The sequence below is a fragment of the Euprymna scolopes genome, chromosome 6 (assembly GCF_053919585.1).
Source record: "Euprymna scolopes isolate OS-2025 chromosome 6, ASM5391958v1, whole genome shotgun sequence".
In the NCBI taxonomy this organism is placed as follows: domain Eukaryota; kingdom Metazoa; phylum Mollusca; class Cephalopoda; order Sepiida; family Sepiolidae; genus Euprymna; species Euprymna scolopes.
In genome coordinates, this window is record NC_136487.1 from 140005686 (window position 1) to 140020171 (window position 14486).

General features: G+C 34.2%; 1 protein-coding gene across 1 annotated transcript in view; it reads left to right on the plus strand.

The window, feature by feature from the left end:
• Window positions 1-14486, plus strand: part of LOC145278259 (monocarboxylate transporter 9-like) — a 37433-nt gene that overhangs the window by 21457 nt on the left and 1490 nt on the right. The window contains exons 8-10 of the mRNA XM_080130550.1: window positions 3489-3758; window positions 5881-6006; window positions 11573-11698. Of these exons, the coding sequence (XP_079986676.1) occupies window positions 3489-3758; window positions 5881-6006; window positions 11573-11698 (522 nt within the window). The remainder of the gene's footprint in view (window positions 1-3488; window positions 3759-5880; window positions 6007-11572; window positions 11699-14486) is intronic.

Here is a 14486-nt window from a genome sequence, read left to right on the forward strand (position 1 = left end):
GCACGACTTCCTTAGATTTCAAAACCCGATACTATGACCACAAAAGCACATTCAAAAATAAAAAACACCGTATAAAAAAAACAACACTAGCGAATAAATACTGGGAACTCAAAGAAAGCGGACATTCGCCGGTAGTCGAATGGAAAATAATGAGACAAGCTACCACATGCAGACATTTAGACGACCCATGTAAATTATGCCTCCATGAAAAATTTTCTATCCTGTACTTTAAAGAACCTCAAAATCTATTAAACTGTAGGCGGGAAATAGCAAACAACTGTGTTCACAAAATAAAACTTACTCTAGGATAGCGATACAAAATAGCTTTAAAACTAACAATAACAATAGAAAACAAATAAATAAATTAAATAAACATGAATATACATAAACGATCACACACATATATGTATATATATATGTATGTATATATATATGCATTATTGTGTACACATAGGTATATTTATATGTATAAAAATAAAAAAAATAAAAATAAAAAAAAATAAAAAAAGAAGAACGGCCACCTAAAACCACTAACCTAGTTCTAAAACAGATCCTTTGTTTGATAAAATGCATGCCCATTGGCTGATAGGAAGGGGCGCGGTGGATACTAGAAAGCTGATTGGCCAACTAGAAATCCTCAACATATATAAAAACAAGAAGCAACGACAGAATTCGCGCATAAGCCTGACGAATCCTATAGTTGGATGAAACGCAGAATATTCAGTGTAGCTTAATCGCCATATATATTTTATAAATTACTATATATATATATATATATATATATATATATATTCAAGAAACTTGCATTTTGCATTGTTTATTTAATTTTTTTTTTTTGCATTTTCTTTATCAACAGAGTTGTTTGTTTTTTTTTCAACACCGTAAATTGTTACATGATTTTTTTTTAATTTTAAAGAACATCAGCAATAAACTTTATTTATTTATTTATTTATTTATTTTATCTATTAATTTTTTACAAACAGAATTTTCTAAAAGAAAAGATGAATGCTTTTTATGAAAACCATAAAATGATAACTGAAAGTACGGAAAAAGTTTTCAAGAAAATGTATGCTTTTTTTTTCGAACAAATGTTAACAAATAAAGAGAAAAAATACTCCCCATCATCCAAGAAATAATTTTTAAAAATTGTTTGTTTGTCTTTTTGTGTTTTTTTTGCTAAAAAAAAATGTCGATTCAGTTTTTCAATATTTGAGTAACGCTCGTCTTGATTGCCAGTCGGGCTCTAACCATAATTGACGGAAAATCCCGAGGATTCGGGTCAAATTCTGCAAAAGTACCATTCTTTTTCATTTTTTTTTTTTCAATTTTTTCAACAGATTATAAGTTATTGCAAACTAAAAAATTTAACTAAAATGCAACAAAATCAATAATTAAAGAATTTTAAGGGGTGCTCAGTTTCTAAACTGATCCCCCTTATTGGAAACACTCAAGAGAAAGACGAAACCAAATTACTGCCCGTGTGTTTAAGAGAGTTCTTTTTCCGTTTTTGTTTGCAATATTTTTATAAGATTATTATTGATTTGACACTCAGCTACAATTTTTTAATGCCAAAAATTCAGTATTTAAAGAATTTTAGGCGTCGTTCAGTTTGTAATATAAGGTAAGTAACTATAGAAGTTTGTGGTGATTTCACAATGAAACTTGTTATAAGTAAGTGTATTAATTTCATTTTTAAAGTAAAAATAGTATTTAGGTTTGGATATAAATTCCTAAAATCATATCACTCTAAATAATTTAGGTAACTGAAATAGGAATCTCATTAGTCAATGAACAAATATATACGTCAAATTCCATTTTAATCTTTAATTTCCTCAATAGTAAAAACATGATCCACAATGGTCGCTTTGCTGCTAATATTAATTTTCGATGAATAATTGACAGGAAAACGATCACATGTGGTTAATTTAAATTAAATTTTAATCACATAATTACATTTTCAATAATCACGTGATTAAATTTTACCCATTTAAAATTTGTGAAACATTTCTAATATACCGATATTCTAAACAAATTCTGTTTGCATAAGCGAGATACTGACGTTGACGGAAAGTTCCTTTTAGTGATGTCACGTGTCTAGTGAATCACCGGGGGGCGGTGATATTTTCCCAAATACAAAATGGCAGCATCATTACAAAAAGAAACACCTAATTTATTAAATAAAATTAAGTATAATGTTATAATTAAAAAGAGATATATAAAACCACGCATGGGTACGACGGAAATACTATACCAAAATGTCGAAGCAGTCGGTCCAGTGGTTATTTAGATCATTGGTTACGAACAAACATGCTTTTACATTTATATATATATATATATATATATATATATATATATATATATATATATATATATATATATATATGGATCATCGTATAACGATTAGATCACTCTCTGACTGACGTAAATGAACATTTAAAATTAAAATGTTTAAATTCGACGTGATTTCATGCGGTTAATGGTAGCCGAATGGATTAGGTATTCGCTAGCCAGAGATGTCACGTGATGCGGGGTTCGAATCGTTCGACTGGTATTAATCGTGACACCCTGCACTGAAGATTCCCGAAAGGATGAAACACTAGTGTCTGTAGGTATTAAATTATTATAGTAAAAAAATAATTATGACAGCCACTTTAAGAAATTCGTTTCTTATCGTTGAGCACTTTCAGTTGAATTAAAGTCGGTCAATTTAGCTCTTATGCATAGATCATCGTATAACGATTAGATTACTCTCTGACTGACGTAAATGAACATTTAAAATTAAAATGTTTAAATTCGACGTGATTTCACGCGGTTAATGGTAGCCGAATGGATTAGGCCTTCACTAACCGAGCCAGAGATGTCTCGTGATGCGGGGTTCTAATCGTTCGACTGGTATTAATCGTTACACCCTGCACTGAAGATTTCCGAAAGGATGAAACACTAGTGTCTGTAGGTATTTAATTATTATAGTAAAAAATAATTATATATATATATATATATATATATATATATATATATATATATATATATATATATATATATATATATATATATATAGAGAGAGAGAGAGAGAGAGAGAGAGAGAGAGAGAGAGAGAGAGAGAGAGAGAGAGAGACCAACCAGCATCTGATTATGATAGCAAATAGCAATCTACCCGGGTGATCAACATTTAAAATCTTCGGTCGAATATTAACAGTTAATATCAATTTAAACAAAAACATAGAATATATTGTCACGGCTGCTGCAGAGAAAGTGGGCTTCCCCTATGGTATTAGAAAACTTTTCACGCCTACCAGCATCCTGTATTTCTACAAGATATCCATCCGCTCATGTATGGAGTGTAGTTTTAACATATGTGCTGGTGCATCATCAACGGCTCTATTGTTTATGTTCTTTTCCTTTTTTTGTTGTTGTTATCTATACTACACGTTTACCGATTCATTTTTCATGTTTTCATGACAGATTCTTTTCTTTCTTTATCTTTTCAGTTGGCGAATCATTGTTTATATACTATCCGTCTTATGCGGAAAGTATTGGACTTAACAGAGAACAGGGTGCTGTTGTCGTTTCAGTGTTTGGAGCTGTTAATACCGTAAGCCAAATCATTACGGGGATTCTTGTCGATCTTATACACATTCCAAACATTTACCTTTTTTCTGCATCATTATTTATCATGTGTTTGAGCATCGCGTCCATTCCGTATTGTCAAACATTTGCAACAGTCGTTTTAGATGCTGCAATAATGTCTATGAGCTTTAGTAAGTACTGCATCCTCACGTTTTATATTTCCAATATATTATGTACTAGCGGGGGTACCCGGCGTTGCCCGGGTGTTTGTAGGTGTGTGTGGTATTAAATAAAAAAGAACCCAGGGGGATAGGATCGAACCCGAAGCCCTGAGGCGAAGTTTGAAAATAAAATCGGCCAGCCAGAATGAGTTAGTGAAAGATGTTTGAATTTATTTAAGTAAGAACCAAATTGACAGGTGCGCGCACGGAAGCCGACGACGACAACGAAGTAAGCATTGTTATAAGAGAAGTAAAAAAAACAACGTTTTAATTAAGCGGGGGTAATCCAAACATCGAAAAAAACACAAAAATACTAACGTAAGGCAAACGAACGATGAAAACAGTAACGAACACGTGAAAAATGGCTTAAATAAGCCTGTTTCGATATTAAAATTTTTAAAATCGGTAGGTACCCGGGTGTATTTGGGTGTGTGGTCGGGGGTGGATAAGCGAAGTAAAAAAAAAAAAAAAAAAAAAAAAAAAAAAACGAACGTTACGTGAAAAATGGCTCAAATAACACTGGTTCAATATTTAAATTTAAAAAATTGAAAAAAAAGAAAGACATCTCACACCACGATTCGAACCCAAAACGTTTAGATAATGAACCAACGCGCTAATCGACTGACCTAACGCGATGTACGTGAAATTTGTTCAGTTTTTCAACTATTTAAAGTAAATCAGGTCATGACGTCATCTGGCGCATGCGTAGAACCGCTCGAGGACCGTTTTTGTTGACCCCCCCCCCTGTCGAAAATTGTCGATTTCGGGGTGAAAAAAAATTAACGTTTTTGGCCAATTTTTCGATATTTTTCGAGCGAAGGATGGGGCTTCGATATGATACCGAGTTTGTGAATTTTCGTCGCGTCTGTCGAAAGTTTTTAGCAGACACACAAACAAACACACATACATACATACATTTTCGTTTTTATATATATAGATGTAGTACTCTGCTAAATATAAAGTAGAGAAAGTTCGGCATAGGCGTGCAGCTATAGATTTCTTGAGAAATTCATTATAGTCATAATACAGTGTAACCAGGATATAAGATATCCGGACATAAGAGAAACCCGAATATCAGATAGATTTTCTCTGGTCCAAAATTAGAGCCTGTGTTAATGCATATAAATTAGAACCGGATATAAGAGACCCGGACATAAGAGAAACCCGAACATCAGAGAGATTTTCTCCGGTCCCGTTCTCCCCGATATAAAAGAGTTCGTTTTGAGTGGCATTGTGATTTTGTAAATCAGTCGGACAGAGGTTAGCTAAAGTTCTGTTTAGTCAGAAGTTTTGTGACAGTCATGCGATGGATCGGGGACAAAAAGACGGCATATGCTCAAATTCGACCGCATCGTAATTTGCATATGCCAAATTTGTGCATATTAAAAAAAAACAGTATATTTTTGTTTTGCTTTTTTTTGGATTGGCGAAACGATTTTTGATTCCTTCGAAGTGATTTTGTGTGCGTCAGTGAGAAACAGAATGACGGATTTTTTGGAGCACAAAACGTTATTCAGCAGCGAGAAAACGTTAATTTCAACACTTCAAGTTTGTTTATTAGTTTTCCACTGAAAACCGCTTGGTTCTGATCATTGCGATTAGTGACTTTGGCGACTTGCTGAAAAGCTCTGAGCTTTTCTGAAGAGTTGGAGCACATCGACAATGTCAAAATGAAGAAACCCAAACTGGTCGCTGCTGCCAAAAAGTACGGAATTGATTATTCAACAGCAGCAAAAATTTGCAAAAAAGCAGACGATCTCAGATCCTGCATGCAAATGAACGGAAACACTAATCGGAAATGAAAGCACCAATCCGTGCACAAGGACGTTAACGAAGCGCTTACACAATGGTTTACGCAAGCATGTGCTCATGGACTTGCTGTCAGCGATTATGTAATAAGACAGAAAGCATCACAACTGGTCGTAAAGTCACTGAACCAAGCAAGGCGCTGAAAGTAGGATAATAACTTTGCGTTCAAAAAATTTTGCGGCGAATCAACGTCAGCAGATAACGGTTCTGTCAACAAATAGGAGACAAACGTTTTTCGTGGATATGATCCAAAAGATGTTTGGAACTGTAATGATATTTGTAGAAAATCTACAAAGCCAGGTTGCCTGGATCATTGCGATTTGCCGACGACGAACAGTCAAATGGATAAAAGTTCCCAAGGACGAACTCACAAACATGGACGGTAGTGAAAAACAAGCTGTAGTTGTTGGTAAGTCAGCAAAACCACGCTGCTTTAAAAATGTCAGCTCTGCCATTTTCTTACTTCGCTAATCGTAAAGCCTGGATGACTAGTCAGATGTTTACTGACGTTATGAAAACGCTTGATCGAAAAATGATTGCTCAAAATCGAAAGATTATTCTGCTTTTGGACAATGCAACTTGTCATAAATTACTGCCGGGTACAAATCTGTCAAACATCAAATTGTCGCTCATGCCACCAAATACCACCAAATACCACCAGTCTCATTCAACCTTTGGATCAAGGCATCATTCGTTCATTCAAAGCGTATTATTGTCAGGAAGTTATTCGAATGCAAATCGCGGCGATCTATGCAACACTGTCAGTGCCGTTGTCGGAATTGGCCAAGCAAATCAGTTTTGAAAATAATGTACATGATGAAACGAGTACATTTTATGGTCAAACCGTCAACAATTCAAAATTGTTTTAAAATGGCCGACTTTTTCATTGAATTATAGGCTGAATTGGAAGAAATACTCGACGAAAATAATCAAGTTTTGATGAATTTATCAGCTTCGACGACAGTACACAATGTTATGGAGAACTGATTGACACAGAAATCACACGTGGTATAAAATCAGATGATTTTGACGAAGATGATGATGCTGAAGGCGTAGGTTCTGAAGTTTCTAAAAGTGACAAACCAGTACCAAATTCTCTGGCTGCATTGAATGCGCTTGAAACTCTGACAGCCTATTTGAAGCAAAAAGCAGTAATTCTGATGGCGCATTGAAATTAATCTACGGACTGTATGAAAGTGTTTGTGGTGTTAATAAAGAGATTTCTGTGCAATCAAAAATGACTGACATTTTTAAGAAAAAGTAATTTGACTTATTTTGAATTATTTGTGAAAACTAGATTGAAAACGTATTTTTGTTAGTGTTTTCTGTCTATAACTGTTAAATAAACTAGTGTTCTGTAGGTAAGCGTTGTATGAAGTGTTTCTATACTTAAACAAAATAGATTAAATCCGGATATATGAGAAACTCGGGTATAAGAGAATTATTAGATGTAGTATTCTGACATGTCTCTTATATCGGGGCTACACTATATATATATATATATATATATATATATATATATATATATGATTTATAAAATATATATGGCGATTAAGCTACACTGAATATTCGGCGTTTCATCCACTCTAGGATTCCTCAGGCTTATGCGCATAACCCTAGAGTGGATGAAACGCCGAATATTCAGTGTAGCTTAATCGGCATATATATTTTATAAATTACTAATTAGCTCTACCTGCGTATTGAGCACTTTTGAAGTAAATACTTAAAGTTTACGCATAAATCTATACTTTCGTATATTAATTTTATGTGAGTAAATGAAGTAGTTATATATATATATATATATATATATATATATATATATATATATATATTCTTTTTAAATATAATAATAGAGACTAAATGAAGTAGCATGATACACAGTCTCATTAATAACTAAGGAAACTCTTAATCATGTTACCGAGAAGTAAGCAATAGAAACTATGTTGTGGAGGAATCATCCTCTCAATGGACTCAACCACAGTTCATATATACCGGAACACTTAATGATCCTTGGTAGGGCTCTAGTTCCGGAGTTAACCTCGCTTTCTCGGTGGAACGCAAAACACTCTTTTCATTCTGTAACCTTTTCTTTGTTTTTTATTAACATACGTCTTCACTTACACCGTTGTTCTGTTTTTACTGTGGCTAATTTAAAGCCATAACAAACAATAAAGCAAATTAGTGCCAGTACATCAGTCAAAATAAAATAAATATGAGATAAGTAAGGTATACGGACTATGTGGGACTAGTTATTATTAGTAGATAAGATGCAAAGGAAATTAAGTGATTTCACAGTGGTTATATTTGTATTTTGCTTTATGTTTGCATTGGAATATCAATTCGCTTGTAGGATAGTGTAAACTAATCTTTTGCTTTTAGGATTAAGTAAATTAATGTTTTGTGAGGAAGTTATTATTCTAACTAACTCGGATAAGCACAGACGGCAAAGTTTGGGGTATATGACCTTGATTTACCGATAATTGTACATTTAATTGAAAAAGGGGTGTTTTATATTTGTTTTTGTTTTTTTTTGATAAAGTCCTTAACGTTAAGTAGTCATCAGTCTCTACATCCATTGATGTGCACCCTAAAACTCTATCTATCCATCTATATATCTACCCACCTATTTATTACTCTATCTCTATTATTCCATCAGTTTCTCTATCTCTACTTGTAAATTTACTGCTGACTATCTCTCTATTTTTTTCATTTAATTCCCCAACTACCAGTCTATTTCCCTCTCTATATCTTAATATCTTGCTGTGCAAATATTCATATGTCTTCATCTATCTATCTATCTATCTATCTATATTTCGATCTATCTATTTAAGTTGGTATGTTCTCATCTACGAATAGATGTAAGTGTAGACATGGAACTAGAGCTTTTCCAAACACCTATTATATGCATTATTTCAAAGGAATATATGATAAATTACCCATGCATGAATTTTCTCAGCTATAAATCGTTGCACGTACTACTTTTAGAGGAAGTCAACATTCAGTCAGTAGGCAATTCTGACAATTGGATCGAACTATCTCGCTGCTAACTTTTTTGTTATTGCATGTTTTTGTACTACTGTATCTTATTAATATATTTGTTTACTCAATTCCCCTCGTATGTTTATTTCTGGCCCTTAACAATTTCACCACAATTTGACGAGGACCCCAAAAGAGCTACATAGATATTTTTAATATCCGATCAGCATTAAACGTTCCAGTCATTGCTGATAAATACTTTGTTTTATTTTTTGTTTCTTTATTTATACGTTGTCTTTTATTTGTTAATCTAGTAATCATTTGCTATCGATTTTAGCACAGACAAACCAAACACCTGTTCAAATAATATACTAGTTATTAACAAGCTGATGGATATTTCACCTGTAATCTCGAAGGTTCAGCTTAATAAATCATTATCTACTATATAATAAAATCATTGCAGAAATTCTCCTCTGGATCAAAGTGTCGTAGGTTTGCAATTACAGATTCTTCATTCAAATTGAATACATCTAGGTTATTAGCCACTATCTTATGTATCTATCCAACCCCACTGCAAACACAGTCAGTCGTGAAAATAAATTGCTGTATTCCATCCGACGAGTGACATCATCACAATCGCAACATCTACAGTGGAAGTAGTCCTTATTTTTTCTTCTTAAATATTTAGTGGTCCCGTCGCTACCATTTGACACCACGCCAATTCTAGATTTTCTTACGATACTTGCGCCGCCCGTAACTGGTTATTATAAACATAGCATAACCTACACTTCATGTAATCCTTCTCATGCATAATGATATCTCCTCTACTGAAGTCCGCATATTCTGATTGGCTAAACTCCAGGCATTCTCATATTCCGGTTCTATTCGTAAACGAACGGTTAGTGACTTATAACCATGGCGTCGTTACAATACACATTATTACGTCTTTACTACAATTACATTTCCATCTTACTTCCAGTACTACAACACGCAAAATCATTACATTCTACGGTTTCAACACTGCATCACAATTTTTCTTTTACGTGCCAATGTTTTTTCTCCCTTCACTCTCGATATTCATGCCGAAGATAATGACGACGACCATACTACATATACATTTAATTTTTCCGATTTTACCTCCCAAATATGTGCTGCTTTTAGCTTACGATTTCTACGGACAAACCAAACAAAAACAGAAACCAAAAACAAACAATAACATAAAACAATTAACAAAATACGAACGTGTATTTTTTTATTTTTTCATTTATCACAACAACGATGACGACACCCACCACGGCGACCACGCCGCCACCGACTACGACGACCACGACAATCATTCTTATATTTTTTACATTAATTATACTGTAGACGTCACTTGTTCTTATACAGTTACGTACCCGTGATAAATCTTTTGTTTACATAGTCCGTCCATTGGCACATGCTGACAATCTTTTGGGGAAATTACGATCGACTAGAATTCTTTCTTTATAAACTAACTAATTGCTCTTCTACAGTTATGCTACCGTGCTAAATATTGCGTTTACAGAGAGCGTGCATGTTGTTAGTAAATACTGTTTTTGGACACATCAACGCATGCTAATAAACCATTATAGCATCTTTTTTTATACCTAGAGAAATCATTTTTTTATACGATCAACTAAAATTCTTTCTTTAAAGACAAAAAAAACAGTTTATATACTTCTAAGGCTACTTATGTGTGATTTGGCAGCCTTAAAGCTGTTTATTCATTACTATTTGCAAGGTGTGTGCATCTATGTGTGTGTGCGTGTGTATGCGTGTGTTTGTTAGCGTGTGCGTGTGTGTGCGGCCATGTGTATTTGCATTTGTTGTATGTGTACGTCCGTGTGTGTTAACGTGTGTGTTTGTGTGTATTTCGTGGGCGCGTCAGTGTTTTTGTGTTGTTTATGTGTGTGTGGGTGTGTGTGCGATCGTATGTGTTTGTGTAGTCGTGTCTTTGTGCGGGTGTGTTCGTGTTTGTGTGTGTGTTTGTGTGTGTGTGTGTGTGTGTGTATGTGTGTGTGTGTGTGTGTGTGTGTGTGTGTGTGTGTTTGCGTGCGTGCGCGCGATAAGAATCAATCTAATACTTGTGTCAACCAGACTCAGCCACGGTAACGTGTCGCCGGGCGAGTACAGCTGTGATACTATAAAGAAGCTTTGGGGTGGATTTGAGCCACTAAGGGCTGAGAGGGGGGAATAGACAAAGGAAGAGGAAATAGCTTAGAATAAACAAAGTAATCGGAAATATCCTACAATCAACAATAGATAGGAAATAGCTTAGAATAAACAAAGAAATCGGAAAAATCCTACAATCAACAATAGATAGGAAATAGCTTAGAATAAACAAAGAAATCGGAAATATCCTACAATCAACAATAGATAGGAAATAGCTTAGAATAAACAAAGAAATCGGAAATATCCTACAATCAACAATAGATAGGAAATAGCAAACAATAATAATAGAAACCTACTGATAAAACAAGGAAGGGCAGCTTCCGGTAGCCAGGGTGGGGCGGGCGACCTAAGAGACCAAGACAGAGGAGACAGAGTTGAGATCTAGATGCGCTAGACGACGTATGGGAGTTGATAACAACTACTGTTGAACAGTTATAGAGTTGGCTGTGAAATAGAGTCGTGGACAATTTTAGAGTTGACTGTGAAACAGAGATAGACGAATGTAACATCAATAGGACGAGGAGAAGACACACACTCACAAGTCTAACAGTCAATTTATATGTGAACATTGGTGTTTGTGTTTTTGCTTTCTTTGTTCATATTTGTACTTTTGTGAAACCACGCGTGTGTCCCCACCGACAGTCGCCAGCGAGAAAATAACGATCCAGCCATGAACGAAAAATCCACGGTACACGACGTTGGGAGTCGGCGATATGTCGTGGGGCGCACGCGGGGTTACACAGCCAGTAAATGGATATACTAGAGTCATAGTTTAACTATTTTTTCTGTACATTTATATATTACAGGCTGTGGGGTAACGCTTCGTATTGTAATGGTTGCTTCAGTTTTAGGAGTTGAGAAAATGTCCGCAGGTTACAGCATTTTGTCGTTAATGATTGGAATTGGATATACTGTCTATCCTCTCATCAGTGGTATGTAATAAAAATCATATTTGATATCATTTTTTTATGCAATAATTTGTCTACGAGACAACTAACTCAGTTGCTTACATTTATCAATTTATAGGCTTTAGTATTACCAGCTTCTCATATATTTCATATTAGGCCTGAGAGTAATGTAATCTACTGAATTACTCCACGTCCTCCAATATTCCTAAATCGGAACTTAATCAACGAATCAGTCAGTTCAAGAATTCTTCGCGGATTTTCTTCACTCATTCCTTCCAAGAACAGTTATTCGACTATTTCGATGATTGAAAAAATCCATGTATTACATATACTAGAGTTGTATTGCGATTTTCCTTAACTAGAGTAATGAAGCTTCCGGTTTCTCATTGGGTTTTTTTTTATTTAAATTACAATCGTTTTAATTTGAAGTTGATATTTTTCATTTAAAAATCTACTTTTTAAAATTTGATGGTAAAATGATGTAAGTATTATAATAAATAACGAAATCGTGTTATCAATTTTAATTAGTTAAAGCAACGTATTTATTAAAATTTATTTTAGTATAATTATCATATAACTAGCAGGGAAATTCGCCGTTGCCCGGGATTGAATGATGATCGACGAATGTTTCACACTCCCATATTTTTATTGTCATCGAAATCGGTGAAATGGTCCATTTTTCAATCGAATCGAGTAGTTGCTTGCTCTAGATACGGAGCCATCGCAGTGCACCATGAGGAAGCTTCGCGTGCTTCTTGCGGTAACTTAGTTTAAACTTCAAAAGTCAAGTGCCAATCTTTAATTCTGCTCTAAACAAAATCATCCATTCTGGATTCGCCCCCGTCATATCAAAGAACCTACTCCTGATTTTATATGCTTGGCCTTTCTGCTTGTGCGGTGATGATAGCTTAAATTTAAGTTTAAACTGAAAAAGTCAAGTGTTATGGGGTAATTTTACTTTAAACAGAAACATTCATTTCGTACGCACCCCTGCCATATGAGAAAATTACTGTTGATTTTATATGTCCAGCCTTTCGGTTTGTGTGTGAATAAAACTTTCCAAATGCACATGTGATCTTAGGCTGTATCAGATGTTAACTTTGGTCAAAATCGAATGTTATATACTTAACAGCTGTGAACTCGAAAAGAAACAAATATGCAACAAATTTCAGCAAACACAATGTATCTTTATCGACCCACATAGCTGTAAAAGATGAAAATCAATTGTAAGTTTTCTTATCTCCTAGTATGTTATCAGCATTTTACTTAGCAAAACAGGAGTAAATAAAAATTTAGTTCGCAAATTTTAGACAGAAGATAGAAAAAATAATCTTATACTATTACTAACTTTGAGCCCGAGGGTGAGGTGGTCAGTCAGACTTAGGGTTAATGATGCGCTATGCCTAAAAATACTATTAATTAAAGAATGTGACAATAACAATCGCACACATAGATCATTCATGCTATACCATTACTGCCTTAAAATAATACCATCTAATGTAAGTCTTGCTCAGAATAGATCCTAACGGCACGCCAGTGTTGATTCTATTGTTACAGGAAAAAGGGCTGTCCCTTTCCATGTAAATAAGAAGAACATAAGATAAGTGAAAATGAGATTAGGATAAGCCGAGACTTGAACCTTGTAAGCCAGGTTAAGAAATAGAGTGTTAGAAATCAGAATGTTAAAAAGGTCTATTGTTAAATTCTATTATTAAATAGTTATATATTGTTTATATTGTAAAAAGAATTGATTGTTCATTCTTTTATGAAACTGAATATTAAAAATGTCAGCTAAAAAGAATGAAAAATACAAATTAAAAAATACATTATTAAAAATAGTTTAGGTTGAAAAAATAGGTTAGTTGAGAATTCTTTGTTGTCAAAAGTGTGTTAGAAAAACGTGTGCATTAGCCACGTGAGTTGGTCACGTTTTGGAACCACACTTCAGATATTATGGCAAAAAGGGGATTCTCAATATAGGAGCTAGAGTTAGTAAGCCCAGAGTAGTTGAGGCAGAACAGTTGAGTCTGCTAGTCAGTCAGGGAGAGAGTTGAAAATCCTTTGGAAGCGAAAGAAAGAACAGTAAACTATGTAGATCCCGAAGTTGAATTCCTGACGTCATCACCATTCGACTAGTCCAATGAATAAATAATCATCTTTGTGTTTTTGTAAAACTGTTGTCGTGTCATCTTTCAACACTCAAAAGTTAATGTGTGAAACATCTTAATATGAACTTTGTGTAACCCTTACAAGAATATGTATCTCTCCTCCTCTCTAATATGTGTTACAAGAAATATAAGAACTGTGCATCTATCACCCTATCACCCTCGCTATATGAGTTAAGAAGAAACATCCCAGAACTATATAAATGTCTCTCCCCCCATTATTGTTATATATATATGTCTCCTATGCAGCACTATGATCCTAAAACTTTTGTTCATAGATTACTATTTTTAATAGGGCGGCGCAAAAATAATGTCGTTTATAATTTATAGTTTTGAACGTCAAAAAACATTATTTTTAATCAACCTAATATCCGATGGTTGAGAAAACATTTCTATATATTCCATAGCTAGCAGCTTGTGACTTTGACTTTTATGCTAGACCCTATCAAATACGTTTGATATGTCAAGTGCTATTACTCTAGAAACGAAACCCTTGTTAATTGATTCGCTGATCGTGTGTCATATTAGAATCAGCACATCAACTGTTGATCTTGCAAATCGTATTGTTTGTAACTGGGTAGGTTGTTTCAGCTGAGTTGATTGACCTCTTCTCGATTTATCACGAATTCAAGCAACTTACTCATTAC